We start from the raw sequence: 14196 nt of genomic DNA, 5'->3' as shown, positions 1-14196 counted from the left end.
AGTTTGCTAGATACTCTACCACTTGAACCACACCCCCAGTTTCATCTTTTTGCTGGTTAATTGAAGATAAGAGTTTCATCACACTTGTCTGCTTGAGCTGGCTTTGAACTGAGATCCTCACTCCTCAGTATCCCAAGTAGCTAAGATTAGCCACTAGCACTTGGCTCATAGAGATTTGACTTTTATTTATTTATTTTGCCAGTCCTGGGGCTTGGGACTCAGGGCCAAAGAACTGTCCCTGGCTTCTTTTTGCTTAAGGCTAGCACTCTACCTTCCTTTTGAGCCACAGCACCACTTATGGCTTTTTCTGTGTATGGTGCTGAGGAATCGAACCCAGGGCTTTGTGCATGCTAGGCAAGCACTCTAGCAGTAAGCCACATTCTCAGCCCCTGCAGATTTGACTTTATGCTCATATGATCAATGTTCTTTTAATGTTCTAGATAAACTGGCTGACAGATGGCAAGTGGACAGTTAGTGGTTTTGTAATTAGACTATGAAAGATGACAGAAAAGAAAACAATTAGGGGGAAAATATTTACCAGAGGTTAATTATCATCATTTTTTTCTGCTGTATTTAAGTTGAATCATGAGAAGAAACAGTACTTTAACACAAGTACAGATTTTTACTTGCTCTTATTAATCTTTAATTTGGAAATGTTTTTCTTTTAGTTTAGGCATAAGGACATAGCAGGCAATTATTGCAACCAGGAAAAACTAACCTCAAGTCATGACTTGCTTGCCCAGTGCTTTAACAGAGCACTTTCCTGAGGAATTAAGTCCTCACAGCACACCTGAGAGGTGGGCAACACAACACTGTCACTAAACACTTATCCAGCCGGAATTTCAAAGGGGACAGATTAGGATAGGAGTTTCTCCATGATAAAGAGGTAGAGAATGACACAGTCAGATTAAAAAGTCAGCTTTGGGAGTTTACAGGACATTTTACTATCTGTTCTTGCATAGAGAAAACATTCTATGGTCTCTTGTTGGATGAATAAATGCTACGTTCTCACAGGCACATGGTTGGGAAAGACAATGAATGCAAATGGGATGCCACTTAGTCTTTTTTCCCCCTTGACCTCAGGTTCTGGGCCCTGTCCCTAAGCTTTTTTTTTTTTTTTGCCAGTCTTGGGCCTTGGACTCAGGGCCTGAGCACTGTCCCTGGCTTCTTTTTGCTCAAGGCTAGCACTCTGCCACTTGAGCCATGTGCCACTGCTGGCTTTTTCTATATAAGTGGTGCTGAGGAATAGAACCCAGGGCTTCATGTATACAAGGCAAACACTTTTGCCACTAGGCCATATTCCCAGCCCCCTAAGCTTTTTTTTTGTTTGTTTCTTCAAGGTTAGCACTACATGAGCTACAGCTCCGTTTCTGGTTTTTTGGGGGGCTGTTAGGTGGAGATAAGAGCCTCACAGACTTTCCTGCCCAGGCTGGCTTTGAACCATGATCCTCGGGTATCAGCCTTCTGAGTAGCTAGGATTACAGGTGTGAGCCACCAGCAGCATCAAGCTGTACCTTGGTCTTCCAGTTGCCTTTAGCAAGTAGGAGGGGCTTATTGCCTTCCCTGACCCCACCAGCCTCTCTTAGAAACCATGGCAGGGGTCAATATGCCTCCTGACTACTGATCTCAGTGAACACTTCCATGACAGGAATTCTTCATTGTCTTCAAATTTACAACAAGGCTTAGAATCCATCTTTTCTAAATGCTTTTCACTGAGGCAACCAAGCCAATTTCCTGATGTATTTGAACAGACTCACATAAGAAACGTGCTATGTAAACGCAGGCTATGTTATTATATAGCAGCAACCTGGGTTTTTAGGTCAAATGAGCTGGAAAATGGTTTCTCATTCTTTTTCTCAACTCATTTTCCAAGCCAACCCTTCACTATGCTTCCTGGTCTCCCTGGAGATTCCAAGGGCTGGAAGGGAGAATTGCCCTTCAGGCCTTTTCTCTGACCAGGAGAAAATAGCTCTCTCTCTCTCTCTCTCTCTCTCTCTCTCTCTCTCTCTCTCTCTCTCTCTCTCTCTCTCTCTCTCTCTCCTCTCTCTCTCTCCCTCTCTCCCTCTCCCTCTCTCCCTCTCCCTCCCTCTCTCTCTCTCTCTCTCTCTCTCTCTCTCTCTCTCTCTCTCTCTCTCTCTCTCTCTCTCTCTCTCTCTCTCATAGAGAGAGGCAGCGTGGGATCGCGCCCTTCTTCCTCTGGGAGGATTTAGTGATAAACACCTCAGTCAGCAGCCTGTGCTGATCTGACTTGTGCTTGCTTGTCTTGCAGCCAGAGTTCATGGCCTCCTCCCCACAATTTACCGACCCGCACCTGTACGTGTGGAATGCCACGGGTAACAGATTGCTGCACCGTGTGGAAGGGATAAAGTTGAAAACACGGCCAGCCCAATGCACGGATTTTGTCAGCATCAAGAAACAACTGGAGATGCTGGCCAGAATGAAAGTCACCCACTACCGATTTGCTCTGGACTGGGCCTCCATCCTTCCCACGGGCAACCTGTCCGTCATTAACCGACAAGTGCTCAGGTACTACAGGTGTGTGGTCAGCGAGGGGCTGAAGCTCGGCATCTCCCCCATGGTCACCTTGTATTACCCCACCCATGCCCACCTGGGCCTCCCGCGGCCTCTCCAACGCCGCGGCGGTTGGCTGAACCCATCCACCGCCCAGGCCTTCCAGGACTACGCCGGGCTGTGCTTCCAGGAGCTGGGGGACCTGGTGAAACTCTGGATCACCATCAATGAGCCCAACAGGCTGAGCGACATCTACAACCGGACCAGCAATGACACCTACCGGGCGGCGCACCACTTGCTGCTGGCCCACGCCAGGGTGTGGCACTTGTACGACGGGCGGGGTACCGGCCGGTCCAGCGCGGGCTCGTGTCCCTGTCCCTGCACGCGGACTGGGCCGAGCCCGCCAACCCCTACGTGGACTCGCACCGGCAGGCGGCCGAGCGCTTCCTGCAGTTCGAGATCGCCTGGTTCGCAGATCCCCTGTTCAAAACCGGGGATTACCCGTGGGCCATGCGGGACTACATCGCCTCCAAGGCGCGGCGCGGGCTGTCCCGCTCGGCGCTGCCGGTCCTGAGCACAGCCGAGCGCCGGCTGCTGCGGGGCGCCGCCGACTTCTGCGCGCTGAACCACTTCACCACGCGCCTGGTGCTGCACGAGCCGCAGCGGGGCGGCCGCGCCGACGCCGACCGCGACCTGCAGTTCCTGCAGGACATCACCCGGCCCAGCTCCCCCGCGCGCCTGGCCGTGGAGCCTCGCGGTGCGCGCCGCCTGCTGCGCTGGATCCGCCGCCGCTACGGAGACCTGGACGTGCACGTCACCGCCAGCGGCATCGACGACCCGGCGCCCGACCACGACCGGCTCCGCACCTACTACCTGCAGACCTACGTGCAGGAGGCGCTCAAAGGTCAGGCTGGGTGACTTGGGGGGGGGGGGGGGGGACGGGGGGCATTTCAGATACTCAGATACAGGGAGGGATGGGGTTCTCTTTTTTGTTTTCTTCCCATGAAAATGCTGCAGTGTGTGTGTGTGTGTGTGTGTGTGTGTGTGTGTGTGTGTGTGTGTGTGCGCGCGCTAGTACAATTTTCAGGCTATACAATTTTCTTGGACTCAAGGCCTGGGCGCTGTCCCTAAGCTCCATTGTTCAAGGCTAGTGCTTTACCACTTGAGACACAGCCCCACTTACAGATTTCGGGAGATTAAGTGGAGATGAAGAGTCTCCAATTAATCACACCGTTATAGGGATCATAAAAGGGGCTTTTAATGAGAATTATGACTTTTATGGACATGACCTTAGCTTGTTTCAATGAGAACTAAGTTCTTTTTCAAAGACACTTTATCCTACATTTGTGATGAATAATGTTTGGTTCTGATTTTTTTCAGCATACCTGATTGATAAGGTCAAAATCAAAGGGTACTATGCATTCAAACTGACTGAAGAAAAATCTAAACCCAGATATGGATTCTTCACGTCTGATTTCAAGGCTAAATCCTCCACAGAGTTTTACAGCAAGCTCATCAGCAGCAATGGCTTCCCTTCCCAGAACAGTAGTTCTAGATGTATCCAGACTCAGAGCAGCACCGAGTGCCAGGTCTGCTCCCTTCTCCTGCAGAAGAAACCATTGATATTCTTCGGCTGCTGCTGCTTCTTCACCCTGGTTCTGCTACTATCCCTCACTGTCTTTCATCGGCGAAAGAGAAGAAAATTTTGCAAAGCAAAAAACTTGCAACACATACCACTAAAGAAAGGCCACAATAGAGTTCTTAGCTAACTTCCCTTATTTCCATTGCTATAACAGCTAAAAAATTCACTCCAGTTCCATATACTGCTAACTTAGCGGAACACAGACCTGTACTGTAGGAAGATGATCTGTGCTACGGGGTAACCTGGTAATGGCAGTTGATATCTCTGTAGTGTGGCCCAGGTGAATGTGGCTTTGTGCGGACAGACATCAGAGAACGCAGCGGTTGGAGCTGAAGGCTTCATTCTGACGATTAGCCTCTGATTATGCCTGATTATGGCTTCAGGAAGTGTGAACGTTGTATTTCACTGTTTCCTATTAAATACAAGTAACTACTCATGGTAAAGGAATTATCTTTCAGAATAAAATTTTGAGCCCGGCACTGGAAGCTACTCAGGAGGCTGAGATATGAGAATCCCAGTTCAAATCCAGTTGGGGCAGGAAAGTCCATGAGACTTGTATTAACCACCAGAAAACCAGAAGTGGCAGTGTGGCTTCAAGTGGTAGAGCGCCAGCCTTCAGCAAAAGAGCTTAAGGATAGTGCCCAGGCCTTGAGTTCAAGGGCATAATTGCTGTTGTAGTTGATAATATGCGGCAGTGAAGTTTAAGACACTATGATTGACCATTTTAATCAAATGGATGGGAAATAATCTTGTCTAAACAAAACCAAAAAGAACACTGCATATTTCTTCTTGCCAAGTAGGCTTGTGGTGGTGCATGTAAATCATTCATTCTTTGCTAAGAACTCAATTTGGAATATGAGTTTCTTCTGAGGTGAAAAGATAAAAGCACAAAAGATTTACTGCTATAGTGGAGTTTAAAACTAAAGAGCCCCTTTCAAAGCCTTCAGAGGCCTAGAAATGTGTTCATGTAAATTTTGTACGATTTGCCTTTTTCTTATCAAGAGGATCCCAGAACCACTCTAGTGGCTCAAGGCCTATAATCCTAGCTAGCCAAGCTACTCAGGAGGCCGAGATCTGAGATCATGATTCTAAGCCAGCCTTGATGCTGAAGTCCTTGAGACTCTATTTCCAATTAACTACCCCAAAGCAAGAGGTGAAGTGGCTCAAATGGTAGGCTGCTAACCTTGAGTGAAAAAGCACAGCGACAGCACCCAGGCCTGCCTGGCGTGCGCGCACACACGCGCGCGCGCGCGCGCACACACACACACACACACACACACACACAAAGGCTCCTCTCCCCAAGGCTCAGTGATTTTAAAGTGTGTTTTACAAAGAATGTTTTTGGTGGTACTGGGGGTTGGAGGTATCGGATTCATGGCCCTGCCATTACACCATCCCTGTTTCTGCACTGATTATTTTTAGGATAGCATCTCAGAACCCCTTTTCTCCCAAATTGTTGGGATCACAGGTGTGTGTCATCAGAAGACAAAAGCCATGGGACATTATTTGTACAGGCTGAGCTGGCACCTCAGCACCTGGCAATCTCAGCCTCCCACCCAGCTTAGTGGCTAGACGGGAGGCATGCAGCTATAGGCTGAAAAAGCATTTCTCAAAACTGGCTGGGCACCATGACTCACACCTGTAATCCTAGCTACTCAGGAGGCTGAGATCTGAGGATCACAGATTCAAAGCCAGCCCAGGCCGAAAAGTTTGTGAGACTCTTATCTCCAATTAACTACTGGAAAACTGGTAGTGATTCAAGCGGTTGAGCACTTTGAGCTGAAGAGCTCAGGACAGTGCCCAGGTCCAGAGTTCAAGCCCCATGACTGATGGAACACACACACACACAGCAAGATGAGCCAGTTGGTTAATAAGGATTTGCAACTAGTTTTTCCAGTTTTGCTTTCTCATCTTTAGTATGCTTCAAATATTTTGTGTTCATGTTTTGAAATCCACTGCCCTCCAGTATTTCATATTAAGTCTAAAGCAGGTTCCCCTTTTCCAAACTTAACTGCCTTGCCATAAACAGTAGTGGCGTTCCTAGCCTGCCTAACGTGACAGATCCTCCTGCTGTCTTGGAGAACAGGTAAATAACTGCACGTGACTTGTAATACTTACCAGGACATTCAGGTTTTCCGACATTCAGGTTTTCCAAGTGTCAAAGGCCAATTACAAAACTTGTAGCTTTTGTAGACTGGTAGATAAGGGCAGGGAAAGCTATGACCTTAATATCCAACTTGTGTTCCACTTTGTGTATTTAATAAAACTGTATTTCACTTGTCTTGGTATTTATAAATGTGTTAAAACTGTAGCATTTAGCCTCTAGAAATTGAGCCAAAACATGGCTTAAATGTTTGATTTCCAGTTAGTCCAAAGAAATTTGTTTATAGTCAACTAAAGACACAATTCTAAGATTTTGGCTCTGTGACTGGGCTTTTCAACACTTCCTTTTTATCTCCCAGATTGTATACCAGCTTTTATTTTCATTAATAAAATGTGGACACAGACCTCAAGTCTGAGGAATTGCATTCCAAAGCTTGGTAATATGCAAGTATTTATCCACACTAAAACAAAGCCCCTTCCCTGGAAATTGGCCCACCCAAGTTAATGGAAATCAATTCCTAGCTGTCAAAGTTACCAGTGGGTACAACCATATACCTATCTACTCAGAGGAATCTTACTCCCCAATCAACTGCACACTGGCACTCTCAGTATCAACATCTCTAACCCTGATATATGTACACGTATATCTGAAATTTCTCTCAGTAGTGCCAGGGGTTGGTGATTTACATCAGTGGAAGAGCACTTGCCTAACAAATGGGAAGGCCCTGAGGTCAGTCTTCACTTGAGAAAAACTGTTGATGCTTTCCAAAAATCACCCTCCAGTCCCACAATTTGTGACTTTCTGGCAGTCTGAGCACAACCCACTCAGCAAATAGCTACATATAACTTCACTAGATACATTCTAGCAGGAAAAAGGCATCATAAATACCATGAGCAAAATCTGGTGCAGCATGAGGGTAGAGTAATTGCCACCATTCTAACTTAATAGGACATATAAACAAGCCACTTAACAGTCCAACTTCCAAGAGCCTCTCAGAGAGAAAAAATTGTAAGGCAATTTGAGGTCAAGCTCTGAAGTGAGCTTGCTAAAAAACTGTACCCATAGGCTTGGAATGTGGCTCAGTGATAGTTTGCCTAGCATGCAGGAAGCCCTGGGTTTGATTCCTCAGCACCACATAAAAAAGTATGACCTATAATCCCAACACTTGGGAGCCTGTGACAGAACACAGCATTCAGGAGCATATAGGTAACATTACCACACACACCTCCAAGTAGACATCTTGGAAGTGCTATTCTTATCTAGAAACACAGAACAAAGTACAGCTCAGTGAGCAGTGCAAGGTCTTAAGTATCTGGCACCACAAAAAAAGTGAGGGGAAGACCCTTTTCTACATCACAAATGGATTAGCTATGGGACAAGGAAAAAATAAGGATCACCAGAGTTGGGTACAGTGGCTCACCCTATAATGCTACCTACCATGGATGGAGGCTGAGATGTGAGAGTGGCACTCAAAGCTTGTTGGAGCAGATAAAAAAAACCCAAGACTACTTAGACCATCTCCAAGTATTAGGAATGGTGTTTACTCATCTGTAAACCTAGCTACTTGAGAAACTGGAAGCAATAAGGTTCTGAGGCAACCCAGGCGAGGCTTTGTTCCAACTGAAATGGCTTCAGTGGTAGAGCACTTGCTTGAGCTCAGGGACAGTGCCTAGGCCTTGAGTTCATGCCCCAGGACTGGCAAAAGAAAAAAAAAATTCAGTTCTAGAGACTAGAATAGCAGAAGGACTGAGTTTTTTTTTTAGATGGGGTCTATGTAGCCCAGGATAGATTAGAACACAAAGTACACCAGGCTGGCCTTAAATTCCTGCCTCTGACTCTTGAGTGCTAGAATGACAGCCCTATCCCATGTTCACAATGAATTCAAATGAACTGCATTTTCTAACTTGCACCGTTCCTCTTCTCAGTCTTTCCAAACCTATGTGTCTAGGGCACACTGCCTCATCAAACATACTAAATAACAGGATCATCCCAAAGTTCTTTGTCCACCAACAGGCACTTCCTGCCAATGCTAACACACTCCCCTTGCCAAAATATTGTTACTCCCTCAAGCATCAGGGAGTCGTCCACTTGTTCCCAAAGAAAAATAAAATCCTATCTGCTCCCTCCTCGACCCATGTAGTTGGCAAGGAGCTGAAAAAGATTAAGTCTCAAGTCAATAGAATTCTTTTATTGCATCACTGAAGTATCACAAACTGGTTGTCAGGATCCTGGATGGTGTTTCTGAAGATGAGTTAACTGAAAAACAAATAAATTAATCAATATCATTGTCCCAAATGTTCTATTCTAAATAATTGAAAGTATTCTTTAATCTAAAATATCTGTTCACAGTAAATTGGCAAGAGTGCTTGCCTCATATACTTCCCTGGGTTCGATTCCCCAGCACCACATATACAGAAAATGGCCAGAAAGTGTCGCTGTGGCAAGTGGCAGAGTGCTAGCCTCGAGCAAAAAGAAGCCAGGGACAGTGCTCAGGCCCTGAGTCCAAGCCCCAGGACTGGCAAAAAAAAAAATAGCTTCTAAACCTCATTGCTCATATGCTGAAAGCGTTACTGTTCTACAAAATGCCACACCCCACCTGCTGCCATTATGACTTCCATGTCTTTCCTTTGCAGTGCTGGTAAATAAACCAGGGCCCCATAAATGTAAGACAACTAGTATAATCAGGATTTTCATTTAAGATAGCAATAAACTTACAGATGCTAAAAGAACCTACCTTAGATCTTATTCATCAGCCTGTTGAACTGTTCCTTTTTCAGAAACATAGATACCATCCAAAAATTTTCTGATATCCTTGTTTTTAACTGTTGTTGCTTGCTGAATCAAAGCAGCTATAGGATTAAAAATGAAAATTATTTCATCAGCTACATTCACCTTGCTGCTGTTTCTTTTCAAATACTGAGACAGTAAAATTTCAATCTCAAGGCCAACCTGGGATATATTGCAGAGATCTCATTGCAGAAAAACCCATGACCTAGCCATATGCTGCACCATACCATTGTTTTGGCCAACAGTAAACTACAGTGTATATGCAATTTATTTCATAATGAAGGTGAAGCCACTGTGTTTCCAGTCACGTTAAAAGCATAATACAGGGCTGGGATTGTGGCTTAGTAGAGTTCTTGCCTAGCATGCAGAAGCCCCATGCTCAACTCCTCAGTATCACACAGAAAAAGCTGAAGTGGCCCTGTGGCTTAAGTGGTAGAGTGAGCAAAAGCACCTAAGGGACAGTGCCCAGTCTGAGTTCAAACCCCTGGGACTGGCCAAATGATAAGAAACTACAACACACACACACACTTTCTTGGGAAGGAGGGACTTTGATACAATTTTGCAGGCTGGCCGGCCATAACTCATCCTGCTGGGATTGCAGGTGTTCCAACTTGCTCAGCATCTGTCCTAATTTGTGTGTGTGTGTGTGTGTGTGCCAGTCCTAGGTCTTGAACTCATGGTTTGGGAACCGTCCCTGAGTTTCTTTTGCTGGAAGCACTGCTTTTCCAATTAAGACATCTCCACTTCAGCTTTTGGTGGTTAACTGGAGGTAAGAGCCTCATGGACATTCTTTCCTGCCCATGCCAGTGTTGAATCACACCACCCTTAGATCTCAGCCTTCTGAGTAGCTAGGATTACAGGTGTGTATGACTAGTACCTGGCTGTCCTGTACTTCCCCCGCCAAGTCATGGTGCTTGAACTGAGGAGTTGGGCACCGTCTGAGTTTTTTTTGCTCAAGGCTAGGTCTCCACCTCTTTGAGCCAGAGCCCCCTTCCAGTGTTCCAGTGGTTAATTGGAGATAAGAGTCTTATGGAACTTCTGGCCCGGGGCTGGCATGGAATCTGAATCCCCAGATATCAACCTCCTGAGTACCTGGGATTACAGGTATGAGCCACCAGCTGTCCTATACTTTCCTTCTTAAACCAAGAACTTACTGTTATTTAAAATAAACACTGAAGATCCCATTACCCACCACTGTACAAAACTTTTGAATGTGGAATGTTCAACAGCCTATCCATTTTAGGTTACAAAACCAGAAAAAAAAAACTGTAATGACAAATATTTGAGAATTGTTTTGTCAGTAATTGAATACCTACTGGATAGCTAAAGGCTAAAAATAATATTAAATTTCTGCACAGGAAACACTATTAACTTAGTGGCCTTTGCATAATATGTGGAATTAATTCTCCATAAAGTCAATGTGGAACAGTACAACAAGCAGCATTAACTTGTTAGGCACACAGAACTAGTGCTCAGACTGTTACCATATATTGTCCTGTACTTTTGTAAATCTGACAAAACTAGTGACACATTTCTCAAAAAGTATCAGAATGTCATTAAGATAGGCTTTTCACTTAAACTTCTGTTAAAAATCCAATGAAATAACTATAGTGCTATGTATTAGAAGACTTAGGCAACACTTTTGAGGAACTGTTACAGATACTAAGCATACAAACCTGAATTTGAGACAAGTTCAATATCATTTCCTTCAAGGATTAATTCATCTTTCTGGGCTTGAGATACAGAACAAGCAACACCTTAAAAAAAAAAGGAAGACATTTGCATGCTGTCAGTATGAAAGCTGCATAGAAAATGTATAATAATGTCTAAGTCTTTGGAGACTTGTGGAGATTGTCAGGGAAGGTGATAGAGGAGAGAGTACTATCAAATAGAGTGCTTATAATTATGAAAACAAAACAAGAAAACCTGGTGGGATCTTATTTTGGGGGGAGACAGAGCAATTAAAACAAATTAGAATATGGTACAGACACGTGGAGGCCTAACAGGGAAAACAACCTCCCCGTATAACTAGTAAGTTATTTTTAATACTTTTTAAAATTAAATACACAGGAATAAAAAATTGATACTATATGTTTTGGCCTAAAAATATATACTATCAATTAACAAAAGCAAATTAAAAACAAATAGAGCAGGGGCTATAACTCCTTAAGAGCATTTGCTTTTTGGAGCCCCAATCAGTCCTCAACACATCCACAAACAAGCTCTAATATCCTGCAAACCAGCCTACTAGCTTCTGTATATTTGAAACTCTGACTTACACAGCACCAAGAGTTTAGCAGTTATGAAAAGATGGCTTTGAAATCTGACCACCATCAGACACCAGAATAGCATTTACCAAGATACTAAGGTACCCAAAGGACCACATTGAAATTGAAAACATCAGGGAAAATAAAACAGGGTCGGTATTGTCAATTTAATCTGGGAGCAAAGGTAAAGGAGGAACCATGAACCATGATCTAGGGTTTAACACAAGGTAGGCAGAGTGCCAGGTTTTAATGCAAAGAAAAATCACCTCAGGGCTGGGATGTAGCTCAGTGGCAAAGCACTTGCCACTTGCAAGGTCCTTGGTTCAATTGCTAGTACCAAAAAAGAAAACAGAAAAAAAAGAAAAAGAAAAAAAGAAAAATCACCTCAGCACAAACTTTTATTTTGGTCTGATTTTAGTCTACGCAATGCAAAACCCCAACCTTCTAGAGATGTAAGGAATAGCATCTGGACCATACCCGAGCGCATACACATACCTGTTCTCATCCGAACTCTTCGGATGTATTTCTCACCCAAGAAGTTTCGGATTTCAACTAGAGACCCATTCTCCTGAATAACAACGTTGATGGGGAAGTGAGCGTACACAGACCTCATCTTGTAGCGGAAGCCCTGTGATAAACAAAAGCCGTTGAATTTTGGGTTCTCACTGGGTAGCCCAAGATCCCTGGAACTCTAGCCTCCACTCCAGCACTTAATTACAGGTATTCACCACACCTGGCTTCAGTCTTACATTTTTTGGTAGGATACCAGTTACTTGTCATTGTCACACAGCACTAGGTGTTGTGGCGTCAAAGTTTTGTCACCTATACCAAACGTCATGTATTGTCATCACTATACACCACAGGCACAATTTTTTGTCCTCTTTGGATTTTAAACCATTTTCTTTTTTGTTTTGAACTCAAGGCCTGAGCCACTGCCCTTGTCTTCTTTTTGCTCAAGGCTAGCACTCTACCCCTCGAGCCACAGCGCTACTTCTGGAATCAAACCCAGGGTTTCATGTATACGAGGCAAGCACTCTACCACTAGGCCACATTCCCAGTCCCTACACCAGTTATTTTCTTATGCAGTTTTAAAAAAGCTTATTTTAAAATGAGAACCCTAAGTTCCAAATCTTTGACACCAGAATAGCATTTACCAAGACACTAAGGTACCCAAAGTACCACATTGAAATTGAAATCAGGGAAAATATAACAGGGTCAGTACTGTCGATTTAATCTGGGAGCAAAGGTAAAGGAGGAACCATGAACTAGGGTTTAACACAAGGTAGGCAGAGTGCCAGGTTTTAATGCAAAGAAAAATCACCTCAGCACAAACTTTTATTTTGGCAATAGGGCGTTTATAGCATATATGCACCTAACATGTACTTAGGAAAAGACAGGAAGATAAGAAACTATATAGTTTCCTATCCATACAAAGGATCCCCAAGTAACGGGCACACAACTAATGAAAGCCTTCACCACACACTCAGGATATAGCATACTTTGTATTAATAATCAACGCTGGAAATCGGGTAGATTTTTCTCAGTATATGCAAAGGTCCTGGGTTTAAGGTCTAGCAAGACAGACACACACAACCCCACCACTTAGGTTATGTTTAGTTTAGCCAAGTTCTACAGTCCACACATGTAACCAATTTCTTCAGCACTATACATCTACATTCTAAGCATAAAGAAAAACCTCTTCCAAAAGGTAAAAAAAAAAAAAAAAGGCTTGATCAGGTGGCTTACCAGTGTAACACCCTTGATCATGTTCTGTACATGACTACAGATAGTGCGAACGGTGGCCAGTTCCTTTCTGTTTCCCCACCATTTGTCAACCCGGAGCTGTAACAGAATAAAACTATATTAGAAGAGACTACCCATACCAAGCAAGCTTTAAGGAGAACCGTTCCATTCATTTATTCCATCAACTACTGTAGTTAAAGACATTTTCATATAGGAAAATCCAACCACACATTTTGCTACTATATACACCACAGCAATGCTAAGGAATAGTAAGTCCCACATATTTTGTTCAAGTCACAACAGACTTCAGTTCTGCAATGTGAAGCCGTGCTTCTAAAAAAAAAAAAAAGCAATTCTAGTATCTACCCCCCCCCCACCTACCCTAAGGGCTCAGAAGTTAATAACCCACATTACCCTCTTCTTTTTTTTCCCAAGGAGACTGAGTTCTACGTTGATGTGGTTGAAATCCCTCCGCAGGGTTCCGCGGGGGCCCTTCACGATCACCGTGCGTCCCTTCAGAGTGATGTCGACTAGGAGATGAGGAGCTCGTGAGCATGCAAGGCTTAAAGCACGGAGTAATAAAACAGAGAAAAGGGAAAGACAAGCAAGAACCTCTTACCATTCTCTGGAATGTCGACAGTCTGATTGCTGAGAATGGTCTTCATTCTGAAACACAAACAGTGGGATCAGAAGGCTGGCGGGGGTGCGATTTTCCACCAAACACGGCGCTCAGGGTTCCACTCCCACAGGCTGAAAGGCTGGGGATGTGAGAAACGAGACAAGTACCCCAGACTGCCAGGAGTGTTAAGAATTCGGGTGCTGCGAAGCCCAACGGGCTTCCGCTCTGTCCAACCCTAGGAGTCCTATCCGGACGCGCCATGGCGGTAAGACTGAAGGAACTGGAGCAGGCCTAAAAGCCCAGAGAAGAACTTCTATCTGGCGCTGCCAGGCTCATAGGGCGCTCTCTGCGCCGGGGGACAATCAGGATGAGGACTCAGGGCGTCGGACCCGCGCTGCTGACTTTCCCGGAGCCGATGGCTTTAGATTCCCCCCAGCACAAGAACACAGAAGAAACATCCTCACCTCGCAGTAGATGGGGCAAAGAGAGAGCGTCTTTCGTCATCACGGTCTTGTAGCCCGGA

At 44.7% G+C, this 14196-nt stretch overlaps 2 protein-coding genes across 2 annotated transcripts in view; one reads left to right on the top strand and one right to left on the bottom strand.

Annotated features, from left to right (window-relative positions):
- The window catches only part of Klb (klotho beta), a 30568-nt gene extending 25824 nt beyond the window's left edge, over positions 1-4744 (top strand). Inside the window, 3 exon segments of the mRNA XM_048364622.1 lie at positions 2270-2851; positions 2854-3415; positions 3892-4744. Coding sequence (XP_048220579.1) covers positions 2270-2851; positions 2854-3415; positions 3892-4280 — 1533 coding nt within the window. The 3' untranslated portion in view covers positions 4281-4744.
- A 3681-nt stretch (positions 4745-8425) lies between these two features.
- On the bottom strand, positions 8426-14195 carry Rpl9 (ribosomal protein L9). Its single transcript, XM_048364260.1, has 8 exons — positions 14138-14195; positions 13674-13720; positions 13469-13584; positions 13058-13153; positions 11807-11939; positions 10721-10801; positions 8992-9106; positions 8426-8513 (listed from the first exon to the last, which is right to left on the bottom strand). Exons 2-7 carry the CDS (start codon positions 13717-13719, stop codon positions 9000-9002), a joined length of 579 nt encoding a protein of 192 aa, XP_048220217.1. The 5' UTR covers position 13720; positions 14138-14195; the 3' UTR covers positions 8426-8513; positions 8992-8999.
- Between the last annotated feature and the right edge of the window lies 1 nt (position 14196).

The sequence above is a fragment of the Perognathus longimembris genome, chromosome 16 (genome assembly GCF_023159225.1).
Source record: "Perognathus longimembris pacificus isolate PPM17 chromosome 16, ASM2315922v1, whole genome shotgun sequence".
In the NCBI taxonomy this organism is placed as follows: Eukaryota; Metazoa; Chordata; class Mammalia; order Rodentia; family Heteromyidae; genus Perognathus; species Perognathus longimembris.
The sequence above is the reverse complement of the archived record's forward strand: the minus strand, read 5'-3'. Positions and strand labels throughout refer to the sequence as shown.